General features: G+C 41.1%; 1 protein-coding gene across 1 annotated transcript; it reads right to left on the reverse strand.

Annotated features, from left to right (window-relative positions):
* Window positions 1-919: 919 nt before the first annotated feature.
* On the reverse strand, window positions 920-23,591 carry IMPA2 (inositol monophosphatase 2). The gene is made up of 8 exons (XM_053988809.1): window positions 23,337-23,591; window positions 17,054-17,187; window positions 12,433-12,537; window positions 10,682-10,727; window positions 8,362-8,470; window positions 4,865-4,973; window positions 4,582-4,733; window positions 920-3,775 (listed from the first exon to the last, which is right to left on the reverse strand). Exons 1-8 carry the CDS (start codon window positions 23,454-23,456, stop codon window positions 3,660-3,662), a joined length of 891 nt encoding a protein of 296 aa, XP_053844784.1. The 5' UTR covers window positions 23,457-23,591; the 3' UTR covers window positions 920-3,659.
* Window positions 23,592-23,656: the final 65 nt, after the last annotated feature.

A 23,656-nucleotide genomic window follows, 5' to 3' on the forward strand; every position in this document is an offset into this window, starting at 1 on the left:
CAGCTTCCCTATTAACATAAAAAAAAAAAAAAATTTGAACAGTCTTGGCAGCTCTAGGAAGGTACCAGGAAAAAGGTGTGGTCTGTGTTAATTTGATATAGTGGCTTAAGTCTTATTTCATTATTCAGAGATCCCCCTTGCACATCTCTGTGCAGACATTGAACAGATCCTACCATGCTGGGGGAACAGCAAAACTCTAATTCCCACACCAGAATGGCTGCTGGTAAGTGATATTTTTATTCCTTTAATCAAAGCTGTGGCCAACAGGAACCAAATTCTAGATGAAGCATGGAGAATGCTGCCTGTGGGCCCCTAGGTAAGTGCTTCAATACATGCATATTTTCTTCAATACTGGGAGATTAGCTACTATAATCAAGGGGAAAATATCAGTCCTTCAGCACACCTGAAACATGCTGGGACTTGTTCTGCAAAATCTGACAAGCTCAACAAGACACACACTGCAGTGGAATCAGCCACTGACCATTTCCCTGGAGTTTACAGCTATTTTCACTCTTTATTCTACCAGAAAGCACCCTTTGAGACCAGACCAGCAGACTGCAGGTCGTTCTCGCCAGTGTGCCAGTGAGTGATGTAGGCATGAACTGGAATAGCTGTGGGAAGCTGAGCACCATTTGATTACAGAGGAAGCACTCACTTTTCAGAGCACAGGCATCTTTGTTGTGCTGGTGTTCAGTGAGAAAATCTTCATCCATCTTGGATACATTATGTACTCCATAATGTATGCAGTGGAAAACAGTTGAAGCATTTTATGACAGCTGGCAGGAGAGAGTCCATGTGTTTGAGCATTTTGGGGGATTTAGGTTTTTAGCTAATGTGCTGCACTATGAATGCCTGTACTCACAGGACGAGCTGCTGGGCACGTGCTGAGCGAAATTTCACTTGGCAACCAAGAAATAAGGAAGAGAGGACAAACTCCAGTACAGTTTATTGCAGTCAAATAACTTTAAGGCTACAATTTGATGCAAAGTCTGAACTGGGATACTGTGACACCACCTATGAAGGGAGCTATCCTGCTTGCCCCCTACTATCCCCTTTGGTGCCTGAAGTCAGCTCCTCATGGTGACCAGGGACTGAATTGGCTTGGGAAAACGATGTGCCTTGAGAATAATCCCTTTGTTGTTCACTGGGGTACTTTGCAGGCAGATCACTTCACTCGTCTGGTCTCCTGAAAGGGTTCAGAAATGTTTGTCCTGGCACACAGGCAGCAGAGGATGTGGGGGAGGCAGGATTGTTGCTCCCCACACACAGGGTCAGTTTAACATACTTGGACTACAGTCCAAATAAAAACCCAGACTGCATCCTGAGCACAAATGAGAAGTTGGGATTGGGTTTCCACACTTCTCCCTTCCTGCCTCGCCTGGCTCCCAGCTTTGCAAATCACTGGCGTGTGCCATTGAAGTGGATGCACAGATTTCCCTGCTTTGCCGAGCTCTGGGAACGCCAGGGCACACCAGCCCTAACTGGGTCAGAGACTTTCTTTGTACAAGTGAGCTGAGCTGCAGGGAAACCTCACAGAGCCGTGAAGCAGCCTCTCACACATGCAGTGGGGGGGACGGGGTGAGGAGCAAGAGCGGATGAAGTGGGGCTGAGCTCCCACCACTCTTGATTCCCTGCCAGCATAAGCTTCCTTCCAGGGCTTACAGGCACGGCACAAGCCTGAGTAAAGCCCCAGCTGCTCCCATGGCTGCCAGGGCTAAGCACCCTGGAATCAGAGCAGTGCCACCAGTGCCCACATCTGTCACTCTGAGCTCCTCTGTGCTCAGGAAGTGGGGGGAGAGTGAATAAGAGACAAGTGAGCCTATTAGCATTTATTATTTGTATTATTGTAGCACCTCCGTGCCTAGTGTGGACCAGAATCTCATCCTATTAGCACTGTGAAAACCCAGAGCCAAACTACTGTAGTCCCTGCCCCAGAGGGCTTACAATCTCCTTTTCCAAACAGGGATACAAAGAGATGGAGGGGGTAAAAGGGGAACAGTGACAAAATGTTGATCACTGTGATGGAAAGTGTTGATTTTCTGCAAAGAACCATCAGCTTTTAAATGCTTAGCTGGATTTAGATGTTCCTCACACGGTCAATATTTTGTATTTTTCATGAAAAAAAATCAAGAAATCACACAGAACTTCATGTTATATTCAGTGAAAAACATTTTTCATTGCAATAAACACACACAAGGTTATTTGAAAAAAATATTGTTTAGTTTGTATCTTCTAAGCAGATATCTGAACACATTTAAAAAGTCTACACATGCAGTGTACAAAAAAGATTATTAACCAACTCTTTTGGCTCATTCCTTTATTCAATTTGCACTCTTGCAAAAAAGAGATATCTTTTAATTAAATTTTGATGAAAAAATAGAAGTGATTTCATATCAACTGCTTTTCTCAACACACTTGTGTTTTCCCTGTGCTTGCAATTTAAAACACAATCTAAATAGAAATTATGGGGTAGATACAGGGATGGAGAACAAACGTGTATTTAGGAAATTTATGTAACTGATTTTACAGGCTTTTCTGATCAAAAAGTGTGATTACAACGTTGTGCAAGAAGGGCATGTGATTTACAACTTTTTGCAAGCATATCTTATGTGCATATTTTTAATAACTTGCCTGTAAGGGGCCAAATGCTGCTGTTCTGCTTGAAGTTTCTCTAAAATCAACAGCTCTTTGACACTGTGGTCTATTCTGCTGGCCTCCTACTGCTGTGTGTCATAGTTAATACTGTGAACAACTCAGCTTGAGTTTAATATTCCTGGTTTTAACTCTAAGTACTCTATGGTAGTAATTGTTTGTAGGTTTGAGTATCTTACAGAGGCCTACAGGACAGTATGATTTATGCCCATGCAGAGGGACGAAGGGAAACAAAACCAGCTGGGCAGTTTGTAAAACAATTAAACATTTTCCATGATCAGCTCTGCTATTTGCCATTTGGACAGCCCTGACTGGAACCACCTAAGTAACCTAAAAAAACCATTACCTGAAAACAGCTCCCAATATTAGCTTTCTTCTCTCTATGCATCCTCTAAGTTGCTGTAAACATCCAGGGTATCCATATATATACACATACACCCCTGGGGATGTGTGTGTATACGTGCATAGGTGCATATATACACATATATACACACAAACAGACATGTACATAAATGGATACAGAGCTATGACGTCGTTAGGAAATAACAATGCCATTTTTATTGCATTCTTAAGTATCGTGGAACAGGGGTATTATTATAGGCACACATCTCAACTACTCCTCCTTTACTACAGTCCTAAAGCTCATTTACCTGAGATCTGCATCTGTAAAAATAAAGTTCCATTTTTTAGCTGCGTGTTACAAAAGACTAAATATCAGCCCCACAGATATGAAATGACAACTTAATTTTGAGACTAATTTGCTACAAGTAAAATAGTCTATCTTATAAAAAAGATACTGCTGAAAGAGGTACATATTAAAAAGGAAACACGTTTCTTAGAGGTCTAAAAATCTCCTTTTGCCTTCCCACATGGTAATAAATTTATAAAAAATATTTGACACAGAAAATCTCCCCAGAAATCATCCTGCTGGAATCACGTACCCTTTCAAGACACCCATCTCGCAAACGTTACACGGTTCAGGAGGGCAAACTCCGCACAATGAGTATTTAATTCTCGTCGTCCCGCCGGTAGTGAATAGTTTGTATTTCCTGAGCTATGAACATGGCCATCTCTCTCGTGCCTGCAGCAATCACTCGGCAGGACATAAGATCCAGAGGTCCCCCTGAGGACAAGAGGATTAACAAGAAGTGTCTTAAATATAAGCCATGCTGTAATTAGATAGGGTCAGAAACACAGAAACTACTTCATCTGTAGCTCCTTTTGGGGTGAGAAGGACAACCTAATTCAACAACTCCTACATGGAAGTCTCCAGCAAAAAAATATTTTATAAAATTCTAGATACCGAGCCAAAGTATGCAAGAGGAGCAGTGAATGCCTGGATTTGTTCAGTAGCCAACAGTAAATGCAATATTCCCCTCTTCTAGCAATGGAACAGTTCATTCAGCATACCCTTCTTAATCCACCAGATCTTTCCATATTATCCAGGTACTGGTCACCAGTAAAACCATTTCTCTGAGATGTGTACCATCTAAATTAATTAAGTAATAATCTGGAGACTGTGCTGCCCTTTACTCCCTCTGAGTAGTTTCTAGTCATATATGTCCAAACTGGTACCTCAGAGTCCTCCCTTCTCGAGAGGATGTCTCTGTTGAAATCTAATTGGAACATCTGAGTGTACTGCCAATCTCCTGGGCTGGTTCCTTACTGCAAATATGAGGCTTTAAGGGAATTACTCAAAGTCATGGAAATACAGTTTGACTCAGAAGACCTTTGATGTGATGAAACCCCATGCTGGAATTACATCAGTGTGTTCTGAATAACCAGCCCGAGCCTAGTGGAGGCTACAGACCTTTCTACAGGATATTGCTAGAAATGAGGTAGAGCCACAGGGGTGACACAGGTTGCCCCGAGGCAGCCACTGACCCAGTCCCCCAACAGTCAATGGAAAAGCAAGGGCATTTTGCTCACCTGAAGTGTCTATCACAGTGCCACCTGCCTCTCTGATGATGACAGTGGCTGCTGCCAGGTCCCAGCAGTGCAACCCAAACTGGTAATAGGCGTCTGCAGCGCCAGATGCCAAGTGGCACAGGGCCAGCGTGGAGCTCCCAATGACACGGACCCTACACCCCACAGCAACACAAAGAAGAAAACGCTTTTGACTTCAACCTATGTGTACAACACACTTGTTTCAAATTTTTTTTTATTATTTTTTTAAAGACTTTTTGGTCACAAATGTGAGACACATGCTTACCCATGTGCTTGGGCCTTGAGCAATCTCTCAATGTTACCAAGGAACAATTTCAAAGTTGCAGGGTCACGTTTTGGACCAATTTCTGTTAAAATTAAGGCCTTCGAGATATCTGCAATGGTAGAGAGATGTTTCCATTAATTCAACAGCTTCCAGGTAGGTTCCATAAATTTGTTTTTAAATTAAATATTAATGGACTTTTCACACAAAAATAATTTTCACGCCCCCTTTCCTACCCCAAACTTTTTCATAAAGTGACAATTTTGCATAGAAATTCAAGCAAGACTACATTTCTCCTATCAAATGGTCTGTTCAAAACACTCTCAAAAAAAAACCACCCAAAACAGGAGGATTAAAATCAAGAATGCATTCTTACATTCCTTCTCTTTCCATACATTGCTTTATTTCATTGACCAGTCACCTTTTGGCAAATTCACTAATATTAGCAGTCAACTAAAAATAATCCAGGAATCTAGTAACTGCTAATGATGTTAATCTATTCGTATTTGAAAACACGATGGTTCTTGAATAGGGAATTCTAATGTAATTTGTTAACCAATTATAAACATTTGGGAACCCAGTGAGAGGAAAGAAAACTTCCTCCCTAAATCAGCAGTCCAGTCACCTAGTAATAGCTCATTCTGGCATTTCAAAGACTGAAGACACCTTATGACAAAAAAAAAAAAACCTTCTTATGACAAATCAAAGTAGTATTTTTAATCATAATAATCTGTGAAAGTTCTATTTGTCTTGTGTTCAGCAAAGGCAATTCTGTCCTAGAGCAGATGGAGATACCAGCCTTGTGTACAGTCAAAGGAGAGACTCACAATGGCTTGAAAGGTGTTGAAGCAGTCCTCATGTGAGATCTGAATACTGCCAGGCTACAATAAGTGTGCCAATGTAGGTGGAGATTGTTGATCAAATGCCAAGTGTCCCTGCTCCTGCTGTGCCAGCTGAACTCAGAGGCATTAAAGGGATGACAAAACTCAAAGGTTTAGTGGTTGAGAACTCACTGACTGGGCTGTGCCCCGTGCCAGGTGTCACCTCCTACCCTGGGCTAAGGGTGAGGCATTCATTCAGGTAGGAAACCTCTACCTGGTTCTTACACTACCTGCATGAGATGAAAGTTCTCCACACAATAAGCAAGGAGGTTTTTAAAAGCAAATTAGGCTGGAGTGAGGCACCATTTAATTAAACAGGCTACCAAAGAATTTAGTATTGCAGATGAACCTTATGGATTTGAGCAATGTGGTAAAATGGTTGGTAAGTAACAGGTATGTAATCAGATTAAAAATTACAGGGTGTCACAATTATTAACTGTAAGAACATAGATTCAACTGCTGTTTTTTAAATTACTGTGTTAAAACAGAAGAACACTGATCCAGGCATGCTGTAGGGTATTTGTTGTTTAGCCACTATTAAAAATTCTAGATGGTGAAAGCAATCTGCCTTAGATTATTTTGCATAACAGACCCAGTTTATAATCAGAGAACATTTAATGTCCATCTCATTGCTGAAATGCACCAAGCATTCACACCATGCTAGTCATAGTTAAGTTGTGACTGAGGCAGTTATTCTTTTGTTATTAAAAATATTTCTAATGCATTGACAGATCTCTTCAATTTTCCTCAAGGCTACAGCTGGAAATTGGATGAAGAGACCAAGGCAACTAACAGGGAGGTCTCTGCTTAGAAAAAGGAGCTGACTGGTCACGAGACACTATGAGATTTCAGGAATTCAAGATATGGGCTTGGTAGAAAAGATTTAAATACATTTACAGTATTAGCATATGTAAGGTCTGACATGAATCTAAGCATGAGAAGAAAGTATCACTCAAGATAACAGGGAAGATGGATCCTTAATTTAAGTGTATCATAGCAGCATGGACTCCATACCAAACCTCAACAAAATTGGGTGTTGACAAAGAACAGTGCTTGCCTGGGCTGTGATTTCAGATGATTAAGCCCAAACAATGAATGTATAAGTGTAGATCAATGTCATACAACAATCATATTTTCCTGGAAACAAATGGCAGCAAGTGACATGACAGCTTAGATCTCAAACACATCATGGCCACTTCAATTCCAGTGGCAGGTAGAGAGAAACACAAGTCTCTCTTCCAGGGTTGGTTTACTTCACTGAAGCCACAGCCCTTAGAGAGCAACTGTGATTTAAAACACTTATAATATCAGTAGAAGTGAGATTAAAGCAGATCCAGCTTCACTGGTGAAAATTTCCCACCACAAAATAATGCATCTCAAAACAAAAGAAAATTTCAAAGCATTTGGAAGGGCGGAAGGTCTATTTCCCTTGCTATGTTCTAGACACCCACATAGACTGGATGTCTAGAGAAAGGAAGACAGAGGTGACATGTGCCAAAATGTTCATTGCTCAGCTGGAAACCAGAACTCTCCGACTGCAAAAGCATGTGAGGCCATTTCCACAGTGGTTCATGAAGTCCAACTGGGAGCACCCCCAGGTCTCCCTAATAGTCTCTGCCAGTACTTTTTTGGAATATGAGATATTTGAGCACTGATAAAAATGTGATGTGTAATCAATGATTAAATTATTAGGGATTTAGTATTTACAATGACTTTACAATCTGTCTCTCCAAATATGTAGATCTCAGATCACTATTAACTTAGATGAATAGCCAAACTTCCCAAATTTCAGGTGAAATCTTGATGCAGGGTCTGCTTCAGGCACTAAAGAAAACTGTATGTCTAATTGCTTGAATTTACTGTGTTTGAAATTTTTACCACCTTGTATGTACAGTGGTGCACATTTCTGGCATATGTCTACTTCCCCTTACAACTGACTGCTATGCTCTCCTCTGTATTTTGATTAACTAAAAGAAAACTTCCCTAAATAATACCAAATTATTGTTTTCTATAATCATTTGGTAAACAGACAGGTCTATGACTTGGTTTAAATATAAATAAATGATAAAAGAATTCAATTCAAGTGTTGGCAAAGTGTTGCTGGCTATTTGTACATGGAAACATACCTCACACACCAGAGCAAGCTGTTAAAGGACCCCTAAAGACACATGCACCCTTTAATTCACTGTTAGCACATTTGCCTACAGACATCAGACACTCTGTGACATACAAGTTCATTGGAAAATAAGTGAATAGCAGCCACAATAATACTCTGAATTTGATTCACCATTCCCATTGCATCCTGCTTATAAAAAGTTATGCCCGTGCTCAGCTGGAATGAAACTGGTGAATCTACACATTCTTCCTTATTTTAAACAGCAGTTGTGAAACAAAATAATTTAGGATTATTTAAATCGTTCATATTCAGATGTATATTTTAAAAAGAAAAGGAGGAAAGTGATTTTTCAGAAAAAAACAAACACAAAACAACAAAATTATCATGCAGGTGAAATACTTTCCATCAGGATAATGATGTTCATTATCCTAATGATGATTTGCAACAACTCTGAAACAAAATTAATATATTCCTTTTAGAGTTCTAACAAAATCTAGACCAACCTGTCTCTTTTGATACCTGAAGCCTTTTGTCATTACAAAATGCCCCTTGACCTCTTCTACCAGTGTATAATCGTTCTTCAGTGCAGTGGTAAATTACACCAAATTCAAGCTTTAAGATTTTGAAAAGGAAAGAAATGAATGCAACTCAAATTACTCATCATAAATATAAACAACTACTAATGGCAAAAAGATCAGCAATATTTTAATTGGTACACATAATAAAGATTACACTGATGAACTAGAATAATTTTACTATTACTGTGATATTGAGATATAGGTCATATAAAATTCAGTTTATAAAGAGAAGTTAATGCAATGTGTTCCTGATCCTCTAAAATCTTGCTTACAGCTTGTTTCTGTTCACATTAGAATGGATTAAACACTGAGTTGTTTTCAAATGCAATTGAAATGTTTTTACTGAAAATACGCAAGACCTCTGAGGCAAGACTCTGAATGCTTTGCTTTCACTGGTGAGGAGTTAATCCTTGAAGCAACCCCACTGACCTTGGCTGGACCACAAAGATTTGCAGCCCCAGGATCAGTCAGGCACCCAAACTTTGGAGTCATGGCACTCTTTATTAACAGTGGATGCTTTTGTAGGCACCTCAGCTTTTGTAGTGCATTGAATTTGCCTGCCTTTTCAATCAAAGCAGTACACTCTACTCACTTGTTCAAATCCTTCTCTGCAAAATCCTTTTGTGAAGATCTCTTGAAGTCACAGGACTCCAAGAGAAGGAGTTTGGACAGAAATACCCTCAATGAAAGCTGAAGAATGTGCAACACTGGAATTTTTGTGGGAGATTCTGTTTACCAATGAAAAGAGGGTCAGAATGGTAGTCTTGGTATTTAAAATTTCTATTACTTTGATAGGCTCCACCAAAAGACTTTAAAGCACTTTACAGACTTCAAGGGTCAGCTCTGAAAATTGCCCCTACATCAGCAATATTAGCATTATTTAATTTAGGGGTATACAAAAATTAGGTGACTTGCCCGAGGTGTCTGAAGTTGGCCACAAGGTCAAGAAATCATCTCAGGTGTTCTAGACTTCAAATCTTCTCCTGCTGCACTTGGTGTTCATCAGAAACAATTCAAAGGGAATAGACTGTCCTGGCTCCCTACCCTGAGGTCCCATCTAAACTAAGTTGTTTTTTTTTTTTTTGAGGAACACACCATTAATAGACTCTTTCCCTAAAGACATCTGCAGGAATTTCTTCAAGGCTTATAATCAGGCCAGTTCCCCTGTGTGTACTTTGGCTCCTTTTCAGTTTACTCTTTTTTCTGCTTGTCCTAATTGTTTAACTGAGGGAGATTTAACATCATTCTTAACTTTTGTTTCAGCTTTGTTTAGTTAACATAACCCAAAATATGTAGCATCAAAATCATGATGGTGTTCTAGAAAACACAAATATCAGCAAAAACTGTCTGGTAACAAAATGTAGTGTTCAAAAGGACCTTTGGCAATGAATAAACTTCAGAAAAGCATGGAAATGTTTCTCTGCAGTTTCCACGTTGGAAAAGTCTAACCGGAGAAGTACACAACATGATTGTGTTTAAATCAGTAAGAGGTACTAGCAAATCTGAAAACTTGGATGTTACAGCACAGAATTCTTGCTGGCTTTGCCTAAAGCTGTACACATATTTAAGATTGTGGAATTAGGCTGGAAGAGGCACATTCATTGGCAATTTGAGTAACTAGTTATTTCATAGATATATATCAAATTGCAAACCAGCAACATTTGGAAAAAAGGCACTAGCACAAATTACTATAGCTAGGAAACTCAAAATGGCACATTGAAGGGCTTCCCACCTTCCCACCCTCACTATAGTCAAGCTCTCTTGTGAGCTATTTTACAACGTAAAGAAAAATACAAATGCAGATTGAACAAACTAGGCCCATAATTTTGCACTCTTCATAAAATCAGCTCTACATTGACTCCTTGCAGGAGTTAGCTTTCACAGATACTGCTAGCAGGAAAGAGGCAATAACAACAACACAGGAACACTGGGATATATGTTTAAATTATGAAGAGGCAGCACTAAATTGAACTTATTATTGTTTTGTCTAACTAAACCTTGCTCACACCAGTGCTTCCTTTTTCTCCAAATAAATCCTTTAATACTTTTAATAATTCATAGAATTCTTTTTTAATTGCCAGTTGGTGCAAGTAAGGACTATGATTTTAGATGAGTAGAGTATGATCAGATGTGTTTAAAAAGCATAGGAAAACCTGAGTAGTGACTGATTTTTTTTTTTTAAATTTAAAGTTTGAAACTTCTAGCCAACTGTTCAGGTGCCCATCTTAAAGAACATACTTCATACCTCTTTGTTAACAGCAAATCCAATGCTCACTGCCACTGTTGGAAATCTGTGAAAAATAAGAAATGAAGTAGTACTGATGAAAAAATCTCTCAACTTACTCCTTATGCAACCCCCTTAGGCAACAAAACCCCACATGTAACTCTGTGAGTTTACTTGCCAAAATGCCCTTGACATTATACTATTTCTCCTTTGTCAACCTCTTTAACTTTATCAATTCCTTTTAAAATGTAAGTTAATATTGGAGAAGGCAAGAAATAAACTCATGAAGACATCACAATTTTTACACTGAACATGTAGTATATTTTAGGGATGTTTTTGCTTCAGTGTAATTTAATTATCCAGTATAAAACCACTAATGTTATAACAAGTCATTGCATTTAAGAACACACTTTGTTCAAGCTATGCATCTGAGATAGGAATTAAATAGCATGGAGATACCTTGCTGCTGACACCAGCCATAAAAAGAAACCAATTTCTCTATGCTGTCCTTTTTCAAAGTGATGGTCATGTATTTAATTTGGTCCTTTTGACTACTGTTTAATTATTACATTTTAAACAATGAAGTAAATTCATTTCTTAAAAACACATTTCAAAAAGGATTTTGGAAGGCCATAAAATATTGCTAGAAAGAGGACATGTCACTTAATTGCATGAAACATCACCACATGACAACCCCCACCTCCCCTAGAATTCTGTGTAATTGCACCAAAAGTCAAGGAAATTTTTTTTTTTTTTCTTTATGAAAGTTGTAGTTATTTTAAGCTGCTAACTTTAAGGCAGGGTTTCTAAGTAGAAATATAATGAATAGTCATTAGTTCACAGCTCCTAACACTTGAATGGTGAATTAAAAATCTTATTTTTTGCAGCGATGACCCCTAGATTTCTTTTGCGGAGGTACTTTAGAAATTTAACACCAGCATCTCTGTACAGCTCAGTTTTCAGTGCTGCTCTACACACAACAGGGGTGGCACTCCCAGGAAGAAGGAAGCGCCTGTGTCTGAAGGGGAGAGCTCCTAGAAGGAATGTGCAAAACCCATGCGAGGCGCGGGGCCAAGTGTCCTCACAGCACAGCCTTGTTCCTCCGGCGCCACTCGCTCGGGTCCCTGCCCCTTAACTGCGGAGCCTGCGGGTGAGCTGGGGCTGTGAGCCAGGGGATGTGAGCTGGGGGATGTGAGCTGGGGGGTGTGAGCTGGGGGCTGTGAGCTGGGGCTGTGAGCCAGGGGATGTGAGCTGGGGGCTGTGAGCTGGGGGGTGTGAGCTGGGGGATGTGAGCTGGGGGATGTGAGCTGGGGCTGTGAGCTGGGGGATGTGAGCTGGGGGGTGTGAGCTGGGGCTGTGAGCTGGGGGATGTGAGTTGGGGGTTGTGAGTTGGGGGGGTGTGAGCTGGGGGTGTGAGCTGGGGGATGTGAGCTGGGGGTGTGAGCTGGGGGATGTGAGCTGGGGGCTGTGAGCTGGGGGATGTGAGCTGGGGGCTGTGAGCTGGGGGGTGTGAGCTGGGGGATGTGAGCTGGGGGGTGTGAGCTGGGGGGTGTGAGCTGGGGGGCAGTGGCACAAACTCCAGCTCGCCCTCAAATAATGGCACAAACACAGCCTCCCACACACACACCATGCCAGGTACCATAAAGGAGATAAAGGGATGGCTCCTATGTGTGAGTCCCCACCAGGGGAAAGCACATTCAGGAGGAAGGGAGGACGTGTGAGAAGCTACATTGTGGGATTTTGATGTGCTTGCCAGGCTGCTGGCCATTTACCTGTGCACAAAGTTGCACGTTCCATCAACAGGGTCAATAATCCAGGTTGGACTGTCGGTGAGGACACATTTTGAACCTGCAGCAGTGGATTCTTCTGCAATAAACCTGCATTTGGTGCAAGGGTAAAACAAGTATGCCAGAACATTAGCTTAGATACATGACTTGGAAGGTACAACCCCATCATTCTGGTTTTTAAGAGAGAACTTCTCCCTCTCTCCATAAAATATTTTTGTATAAATGTAAACATACATAGTGCTTTTTAAATTTAGGAATTGGTAACTTTCATGGAGACTTTGAGGGAGAGTTCTTGAATCTACAGCATACTATTTTACATGGCAAAAAAGAACTCTATTTATGTGCACTTCCCCAATACACCATTGAGGAAGCCATGAAAATGAATGCAGAAATGGATCTGAACTGGCATCCCTGGAACTCAAGAAGAAGATTATTTTATGCAGAATATAATTTTATGGGTTAGGTCTGTCTCTTGCAGTAACTAATATAAACTGCAAACTGTACCTGCTTCTCTTCTGCAGTCAAATTCAGTCAGAAGGAAAAAATACACTCTTAGAAAATCCACAATCTTGCTCCTATCTGTATTTTTTACAGTAATCTGACTCAGGAAATAAGGAGGTTTACAAAGCTGGACTTTCTTTTTCCCATGACCCAGAAAAAAATCAACAAATTATTTTTGTTTGTTTGTTGTTTGGATGCACAAGGCACAAAATGAAATCTGAGATCATCTTCTCTTCTGTTGTTCTGCCCCAGTTTCTTTTAGTAGGTTTTTTTTCTCCTTTTTCCCTGGGAAACGAACATCCAGTTCTGGCACATTTCCTGTCAACCTTAATTATCCCTGCTTTCCCATAAACTGCCCAAGGTCTCTTTCTGTAAGAGATGTGCAGGTGCTACTCTCACAGATTTTCATAAAATCCTTTATGTACAGCAGGAGTGGAATCCAACTGCTGTACTGAATCTTGCTGGTTGTTTCACATTTGAACAGCTGGTAGTGGTATTCAGAGATTCTGCAAATGCTTGAAGACAAAAAAAAAAGCTTCTCTCAAAGACACAAAGAGAAAAAAATAGGATAAAATAAAGAGAAAATGTCTTTTGCAAAAGAGTCCTTCTCTAGGACTAAAGTAACTGCTATTTTATTTTGTGTCTTCAACCTGTGCCTCATGATTCTAGGTAACACTTGAAGCCATGAGTTTAAAATGTTCTGCAGACAGCACAGGAGGAGACTTCTTGAATTTTCCAAATGCTACTCTGCCTCAACCTAAGTAGAAACAGACTATTTTGATGGCATTATAGACACCCAGCTGGTACAAAGAGGGAATTAGGAAGTGTTTGTTACTATTTTCATCTCCATTAAAAGGAACAGCTGAAGGACAAAGTGCTAATGCACAACTGAGAAACAAGAAAGGCTTGAACAGGTGTTTGAAACTCTCAGTTTAACATAACACTTTGCAGGCTCCTTGCTCTAAATATTCCATTATTTTGTCTTGTTGGTGCTGTATCACTTGACTTATTGGTTGGACTTGATGATCTTAGAGGTCTCTTCCAACCTCATTATTCTGTGATTCTGTGACTTTTGCTTTCACAAATCCTGTAATCAGCATCCAAACCCAACTGTGCCTTGTCTGTGCTGCTGGATGCAGAGGAGGTTCATCTTGTAGGTGGAGCACCTTACAATCCCACCTCAGATTATCCATATTCCACATAAATTATACCTCTGCTTCAACCCTCTGCAGCTCCCCCACCTGGAGATTGAACTATAGTTGCTGTCTGGCCAGTCAAAGAAAGGTGAAAAGAGAAAAGAAAGGTGTCTCATTAAAGACAGGAGTATTTCTGTGTGAGATGATTTGCCCTCAAGCATCATGAGCCAGTCCCTCGCCTTTCCCTCACAGTGGGGGTGTGATGCTGCAGTCCCTGAGCTCAGAAATGCTAACCTGGAGCTGAGGCCACTGATAAAATCTTCATGCTCAAGAGCAATTTTTCCAAAATGGATGTAGAACAAATTAGGTGCACATTTTATAAAATCTGGGCTAATGGGTAACAACCCCCCCCACCCCTTTGCTGCTATACAGCACTGGGAAATGTGAGAGTCCTGCAAGGTCACCTCAGATGTCTTGCTCTGTGTCCTGTAAAAACCTGCAAACTAAGTAAAACACTCAGTGTGAAGTACTGGAGTAAATTCGAGGAACAGCTTGAGAAGTGGGAAGGGTAACCACCTCATTAAAACAGTTAATTTAATATGCCAGCCTGCCAGCTCCGCTGACCTCTGCTCAAATCTGGATTACACTTCACTCCCACTGAAAATGAATCTAGTAATTTTAGCCAAGCCTTAGACTACATCTGTTCATACCATGGTGCCACTCTGAAATTCATTGCAGGAACAGCAGGGAAGCTGTAACATACCATAATCTGCAGCAGGAATGATACCCAGTCAAATGCAGGAGACTCAGTCTGGGCAGATCCCTCACCTATCCCCATACGGGGATCCAAGGACAGAACGATGGGAAGCTAGAGTTGGATGTCACCCTCTTAAACTCCTGTGTCCTGATTTTAATGTCTACATACTTAAGGCCACAAGGAACACAAAAATGACAGTTTGTGTAACAATAGCAAGGGTAAATGTTGGGATAGCATTTTGCAACCAGCAGTCCCTGGTAGTCTGGCTGTGCCTACCCATAACTCTTGGATCTATCTGAAAGAATATCCTTTTGAAAAGACTCACTGGGGCACATCAGAATACTAAAAAGTGAACAAAGATTAAAACTTGAGTGAAGTGTGAATGAAGATGATACATACCACTTAACCAAAAAGAAAAAAGAAACATGGGGCAGAATTACTTTTTGAATGGATTTTCCTAGTATTTCTCTTTACTTCTGAGTACATTTCCAGTATCTTAAGACTCATAAACACCTCCGTGCAAATGGCAGATTCTAATAAGATCTCTTAAACTTTTGTAACACCTAAAGTCCATTTTTTATTCAGAGGACATAAGAATCAAGATGATTTAGAAGAAAAAGAAATCACAGAAATTTTCAGTGCTGCTTTCAACAGCCTCGTTAGCGGAAAGACTGAATACAATATAAATTACCTTTTAATATTTTCATTGTACTTCAATTTAACCCCTGACTGGTTTTGTAGACTCCTCATTGCACATGTTTTAATCTAGTCTAGTGAAATTTAGCTTTAATCTATTGTTTAATCTAAATGCATTAATTATCTAAACAAATTCTAAGCAAATCCGACAACCACTATCAATGAAATAAATTTGTCTTGAAGAAATGGCAGTTCCTTTATTTACTTATAAAGTCAGAAGTTAACTGTATGGAGTTGATAAAATCTGGGATTTTTCAGTTACTAGGCCTATGTTGACCTTACAACTTTTGTTCCCATTCTGAGCAACTTGAGTGTGTCTGGTGATTTGCATTTTATGGGAAATGTGTAAATCTTAGGTTCTCTGCCAGACTGCTCAAGGAAAAAAAAATTAACATAAGAGTGGAGATGAGAGAAGAGCACAGCCAGCAATAGTAGAAGGAATATTACACAAATAATAGGCTTGCAAAGCCTGGCACTCTCTTGAGAACTGCAGCCAAGAACCACACATTATGCTGTACAGTACTGCTTCAGAATGCCATCACATACAGCATGTATTTAGAAAGCCATATTTAGTATAAAAATATGCTTTCTGCTCCTTCTTATGGTGTTGTTTTTTTGCCCAGCAGCATCGCTTACAATCAGATTAGTAGCTGAGCCCTTCAGATTTTCCTCTTTGTTCATTTCTGCACAGTGCTAGAATGCAAGGCTCATCCCCATCAGAGATGCCCCCAGTTAGAAGGGAGTCAGACACTATTTAAGGGATACACAGGCCTTCCACTGGCTCTGCAGGAAAATGAATTTTATCCACTGAAGTCAAATGTAGAAATCAATGTCAGTCCTTGCATCAAACCAAACCTGGCAACTAATACAAACCCTCTCTCTAATCTGTACATGAGCTGAGTTGTTATTTTCAAGTTGACCACAATAATTCAAGAGGAATCAACAACCTGATCTACTTTTAAAGCCTTGGGTTTGCACCCCATGTAATAATTTATAGCTTGTTTATGAGTAGGCATCAAATAATGATGATGATTACAAACAACCCGGCTTCTCACTGATCTCACTATAGAACACAGGGTAAATGTAATTAAATGCACTTTTACCTCTCCTGATCTGGCAAATGCATATGTGTGATGGCAACAGGAAAGGTCTGCAGGGTGGGACCTTTGCTAGCATATATTTCTGCTATATTTTTATAGATAGCATTAGCATAATTCTTATACAGTAGGCAACAGACCAGTATTCTGAACATCATGGAGATCCACATGAAACCTTCATCCATTATGTCCCTACAGGGGAAACACTGCTATTAATAAAGTACTAAGTATAAGGAAATGGTACTTTTCTAAAAAATAGGAGTCCTATGAAAGTGTTCAACAGCAATAGGTTAATATATAAGAAAGATACAGAGATATGAGAAAGATACACAGACTTTTAAAGTTCCCTTTAAACACCAGTCAGAGATGCAGCACGTAAAGGACAAAAAAGGTCATTGATAGTTCCTATAGGCACTCACCTGTGGGAGGGAAATTTCTCTTTCAGCACAGAAATAATTAAATTTTCCACAAAATGATCGGTTTCTGTCACAAGATCTGCTGCAGATGTCTTTGTGGACACTTGTTTTTCCTCTGTTAGAGCTTTCCTAATAATCTGAAACAGAAGTTCATAAATGAGATTTGTTGGGCTTTCAGCCTCTGCATACTAAAATAATATCTTCTCTGAAAAAAAATATAGCTAATCCTGAAAAACAGCTGTAGGCCTAATTCTACCAGAGGCTGTTATAATTTTTTACAAAAAATCCTTCTGAGCTAACGAGTATTCCTTTGGAACACAGCATTTTGAATCACTCTGCAAAAACCTCTCTTGACAGTTCAGAAAATGATTGATTAAGGGATGCAACTAAGGGAATAAAAGGACGATGGCAGTCATCATGATTTAGAAAATTACCAAAAGTGTACACAAGGTAAGAAAAAGCCTCAAGGCTCAGGCATTTTTCAAGGGAAGCCCTTTTTTTTTTTTTGTTGTTCTTCTTTCTTTTTCCTTTTTTTTTTTTCTTTTTTTATTTATGAGGCCAATACCCCACTGCTCTCTTACTTTAAAAGATATGCAGTAAGGCAAACATAATTGGTTTCCATTTTGCCAACAAAGAAACATCAATTTTTTGGGGTTTTTGTGGTTTTTTTTGAAATTTAAATGCTGTCCACCCTCTGGTTCCTAAATAATTGCCATGTATTTAACAAGAACAAAAATTGAAGCTTTCCCTAGATATGAAACCAATGATTTAAACCTGGACTCTCTTCTGGAAATGTCTTTATCTGATTCTCCAGGGTATTACTGTTACAAGCTCAAGTACAAATGCACATATGGGAAAACACTTAATGAAAGCTTTTCACCATTTCCCCCATTTTCTTTCTGTTCTGTTTTTTTTCCCCACTTCTTCATTAAAAAGAAAAATAAAGGGACAGGATGCAAAAGGAGATGGCTTATTTTTTAATCAGTGAAAATTATAAATTATTTGAAATTTAAAAAAAACCAAAACAAAACAAAGCAAAAACTAAGCACCACTTATTTGTAACCCAGCAGCAACAAGATCAACATTCTAAGTCCCATCTAAAATTTATATATTTCAATTGCTTAACTAAATTTCCATTGATCAAAGTATTTTAAAACCATTGAGAAATACTTGATGACCAAAGAAAACAGTTCTGCTACATTATGCACGGAAAAGGGAATCAGAAACTCCCAAATGTCATCTCAGCTCTTGGTTTTTGTAGTATAAAATACTATATTTGAAGGATGTGCTAATTGTTCTGACAATTAATGGATATGGCTGACTATTGCCTTACTACAGAAGATATCTGGACTAATGTTTCTGCTTTGTGAGCTGTAACACATCAGTTGTGCCTATTTACTGAGCTTGTGAGGGCAGGTAGTACTTTTCAGTTTGAGGTCTTGCTAAAATTCATTGCTGTATATCAAAATATTAACCATACTTAATCTTTTTACTTCTCTCAATGCCCTGTGTAGTTGTCTTGAAGGATTTAGGACAGAAGCATAAAAGTGTAACTCCAGCAAGGCCCTTGGGCTCCTCTTCAGCCCAAAGCAAAATCCAAAACGCTCCAACTGTTCTTAAAAAAGCTGGTATGCTGATACCTTTTATTTTATTTGCTTTCATTACTTTCCTATTGTCTTTACTGCTTGGAACTTCACATAGTGAAATAGATGAGGAATGTCCTCCTTTTGACAGAGAAGATTTTAATTTCTTTTTAGCAATGCCGTGCTCTTGACATCTATTCAGTTTTAATGCATAGTAGATTGAGATTTTTGCAGGCATTTAAATCAGTGCCACTGCTCAGCAGGGCAGTGAGATCACACCTGAGCCTGGCTGGAAAAGAAAAAGTGGAGATGAAACCTCTCTCCTGTGGACGTGCTCTGCAATCAGCTGATTTCATTGCATGCTCTGGCACTTGATCTCTCCAGTTTGAGTACAGCCCTTTGCACATCCCAGCCTCAAATTTATTTTATCGTTTCTGATCCTTTATCCAGTTGCTCACGACTATTTTTAACTTTAAGCCAGTCTTTTCTCTGGTGGCCAGCATGAGGCTCCAGCCACTTTGGAGGTGGGAGTAGCCAAGGGTGTGCCTGCACTATGAGGTGGTGGCCAATGGCCCTCTCACCTATCTCCTCTGTGGGCCCATGCCAAGGAGCCACGACACACATTTAGCATTTACCAGCCCTGCAATGAGCTCTTCTCCCCACCTCTTGTGCAAGCGGTATGTCAAGAGAGGAGGAGGAGACAAGTCATGGTGCTGGGCTGAGGTCACCAGCCCCAAATGGGCACCACAACAGTGGAGGCTCACCCACAGCACCCAGGATGGACTGCTCTGATTCTGCCAATTCTCTGCCAGTTACAAAGGGCTTGACAAAAGGGACCCCATGCGTTTGCTCCAGCTTGCACAGGTATGCAATCCAAGCCAAAGTAGCCCCATTCCTGCATAATTGATGAAAAGCTTTTATTCTTTGGAAAAATGATCAAACAGCTCAGAGCAGTGTAGAGTTCAATTTATGTTGAAAAATCCCTAAAAGTCACCTGCCTACAAAGGAGTGTTAGAGCCTGCTGCCTCAGAATACTTTGAGAGCATCACTCAACTCCTCTCCTTGCAGAAGATTTACAATGACGTCTGTGGATACCTGCTGCAATTGCCTGGTCTTTCCAGATGGACATGGGGTTCCAAAGAAGTCTCACTCTAGGTTACAGGTAGCAGGCAAGCAGAAACCAAAGGAACTACAGGATGGTAAAATGGAAACAGCTGATTGCACCTTATCCCCATTGTACAATGAAATTGGCAATCAAGATGCTGTAATTTGGCTGTAAATGTATTTTACTAGACTTTATTCCTGTACTAGGGCTTGTTCCTAGATTACAGAGATTTTTCAGCAATTTCTAAGCAACTGAATTTTGGGAGCGTGGTTATTTAGAGCAGAGCCATTCAACACTCTTAGCCCATGCTGCCCCTCCACTAATGCAGATCTTATCCTAATACCCTGCTTGGGAGCATTTGGGGGGTTATGCAAAGCAAGGGGCATTTACATCATTACATAGAGACCACACCACAGAGCAAGACCCAGGCTCTCCCTGCTCCCTCCTTTGTTTCCCATGGAGCAGGGGAAATGGAGACACTGGGGCTCAGTGCAGTCAGTCCTGGACTCTTCCTTTTTTAATGCCTTTGTGAAATTTATTCTAACAAAGCAGAATGAAGAAGACAGAGGGTCAAGATGCCTTTTCCCCCAATACCTGCCAGGAGAGCCACCTACAGTAGTGTGCTCATGTCAGATATTTCATTTCACCATACTGCTTGCACCCACCATACATTTCTGGGAGATCCAAGATGGATTTTGGATGCTTGCAATGCTGTCCTAAAATATTTGCTGACTGATAAAATCAAACATCTAGATAAAAAGCATGAGTATCTGCAAATAATTCAGGAAATTCCAATCTGGTTTGCTAAAACATCTGTCCATGTTACATCAAAAATAGCCTAAATTTTTTTCCCATGGGAGCAAACATCATGGAAAAAAAATCTTGGCTTTCTAGAATACCAGTGAAAATTTAGTCTTTTTTTTTTTTTAGTGGTATTCTGCTAGATCTTTTATGCTTCATAAAATTATTTTCCAGAAAAAAAAAAAAGAAGAAAAAAAAAGGAGAGAAAAAAAAAAAAGAAAAAGGAAAAAAAACCCTGAACTTCAGCATACTATGTCCTAGTATCAGTTTCTTACTCTTATTTTTACCTGGATGTATGTTTACTCCATTTGGTTAAGCTTCTCCAATTCTGCAGTTGGAGAGAACAGTGCAGATATTAGTCAGTGCTCTTAACAGCATCAAAGATGCACAGACTGGTCATGCCTGCTTTTCTTGAGCAAAAAGTAGTATCAAACCTATGGCTGTACTCTCATGAACAGAGCAAACAGCTTACTTACAGAAAAAAAAAACAAACAGAAGAGAAGTTTGAAAAAGTGCAGTTATTTGTGGCCTTATAGAGTGAATTTTAAAGCAGGTCAATTACAGACATTACAAAACCATGACCATTCTTGTTATGAAACAGCCATATATATTAAATGAGAGCCTGTGTTACTTCATAAAAGTAATAAGAACTAAACCACAGGATGGGCAAGAGAAGCAATGATTTTAACCCAGTAATAGAGGTTACGCCAGCAACAACACTTCAGACACATATTCAAGCATCACTTCTTCATTGGCCTTTTAAGTTTAGAAGAAAAACTATTCCAGAGTATAGACTCCTATCTGTTGGGAAGAAGATATATTTTACCTATAGTCATGAAATACAGTGCAATACAAATCAATTAGTTGTATAAGCCAAAAGGGGAGACCAGAAAACTGTATTACTGGTTGACTTTTCCTAGAAATCCAAAATCTGGAGGTGCACATTTTTCTTCAGGCCAAGACTCTTGTAGACATTTTCTAATGATTCCAACACTTCCTAACCTGCCACAGTCCTGCGAAATGGAGTACCTTAAGAGAAAGGCTGAAGTGGCAAAGTCTCATCCAGAGATGGAGACTGGAGTTGGATATGGGGAGACAGAGAGTGCAAGCAGATTTCTAGGGATGGAGATGAAGGTGGAAAGGGATGGGAAGAGAAGCAGAAGAAAAAAATGAACTTGACTAGTGGGATTGACCACTTTTGGTGATCAAAATAACCCCCATTTTTATCATTCAATCTTCAACAAACTGCTAGTCCTACCAAACGCATTTTACACTGCACTAGGTGTCCTTAGCTCTAGTTTATTTTGGTAATAGCTGGAAGCAGATTGACACTGAAATAAAAGAATAGAGCCATACCTGCACCTTTTCTTCCAGAAGGATCTCCAGTGCCTTTTGTAACAAAAAAGATTCCTTAGCATGACAAAATAATTGGAAAAAAAACCCCCGAAACCCAGTTTCCAAAGTCCTACTTAAACATCCTTGGCTGGTTTAAATTTGGCCTGCCAAGGATTCAGGTATTTCCTGCCATTTGCAAGGTAGCAATGGCAAATTGTGATTTCAGATTCAAGGATTAGTCTTACGGAATGTTTACTTCTTCCAGGAAAAGGTGCTCAGCTGTGATTTTCTGAGTAAGTGAAATGATTGGCAAAGCTTAAAGCTGGCTTCACAAATTGGTATTTTGAGAAATAAGGTGTGGAGGCTTGAGCAAGTCATGAGTCTCTTCTTGTGAAATGGCTGGCAGAATTACTGTGCTGGAGAAACTCCTGTTTTGAGAGTCTGTGAGAGCATGACCTGTCATCCTGATTTGGATTATCCATTTAGTCCCTGTATTACTAAAACAAGTCTCCTCTCCTCTGGCATTCTGTTCACTTGTGTAGTTGTTTTTTACTAAAGAGAAAATCTGTTTAATATTAAATTTTATTTATTAATATTTTTATTTATAAAAGTTATGGATCTTGGACTCAAGATAGAAAAGGGGGCTTCTTAAATCACATTGTATAGGTACGAAGCGAGTTTCAAGATAGAGCAGAATGGAAGCGAGAGAGAAATATACATTGCTGAATAAATTTGTGTTTCACCCACTTTCTCAATCGATCAATCTGCTGATCCCACTTCTTGGCTCTGTTAGACCTGGTGGAAGTTTTGCTGCTGCACAGAGTGGGGTCAGGATGTCTCCTGAGATGACTAACCTGCTGTATCAAAACACGGATCTGAAATAAGCTACTACAGACCTTCGTTACCTAGCTGTTTGTCCCTAGCAAATGAATTTCGGCCACTCTGAAGACTCTGCCAGATCCAACAAGAGAAAACCTCCTTGACACGGTTATTTTTCTCTGCATAAGCTGCTGGAAAACAACTGCTGGCCCCGAAGGATGCAACCCCCAAGGGATGCACACGTGGGATGGGGCCTCCCAGGGAAGGGGCCCCTCGAGGGGATGCAGCCCCCGAGGGAAGTACCCCCAAAGGCTGGCCCCCCTACCCCGGGCTGGGGCCTCGAGGAAAGTGGCCCCGCGGCATGAGGCTCCCGTGGGATGGGGCCTCTGAGGGATGGGCCCCCCAAGTCCTTGGGGTCCCCCGGGATGGGGCCCCGCTGCCGCCATCCTTCCGCGGCCGAGGGCTCCGCCGGCAGCCCGGCTGAGCGGGTGCCGAGCCCCGCCGCCCTCCTCCCGCTCCCCAGCTCTGCGCACCAGCCAAGCGCCCGCACGGCCCTTCCTCAGACGGCGCCGGGAGAAGGCTCCTCCGGCCGCGGGGCAGCCCGGCCCGGCCCCGTCCCGGGGGCAGCCTGCCCGGCTCTCACCTGCCCGGCGCGGAGCGCCAGCTGCACCGCCACCTCCGCGCACTCCTTCCAGGGGTCCCCGCCGCCGCCGCCCGCCGCCGCCGCCCGCCCTTCCTCCTCCTCCTCCTCGCACGGCTTCATCGCGGCGGCCGCGCTGCCCGGAGCGGGGCCGGGGGGCGCGGGGGACCCGGCTCCCCGCCCAGGAGCGCCCGCCGAGGAGGATGCCCTGGGCGCACACACCGCCCGGCGCTGTCACTGCGCGCCCCGGCCGCGCCCCGCCCAGCGCAGCGGGGCGGAGAGAGGCGGCCGCCGCGGTCAATGGGGAAGGCGGGCTGGCTGCT

This window comes from Vidua macroura, chromosome 1 (genome assembly GCF_024509145.1).
Source record: "Vidua macroura isolate BioBank_ID:100142 chromosome 1, ASM2450914v1, whole genome shotgun sequence".
NCBI lineage: Eukaryota > Metazoa > Chordata > Aves > Passeriformes > Viduidae > Vidua > Vidua macroura.

Excerpts from the sequence above, each read along its gene's own strand:
- IMPA2 (XM_053988809.1), bottom strand. The coding sequence starts at position 23,456 with ATGAAGCCGTGCGAGGAGGAGGAGGAGGAAGGGCGGGCGGCGGCGGCG. Across the intron at positions 17,188-23,336 it reads TGGCGCTCCGCGCCGGGCAG|ATTATTAGGAAAGCTCTAAC; the intron begins GTGAGAGCCGGG and ends CTTCTGTTTCAG. Across the intron at positions 8,471-10,681 it reads GATTTGCTGTTAACAAAGAG|CTTGAATTTGGTGTAATTTA; the intron begins GTATGAAGTATG and ends AAAATCTTAAAG.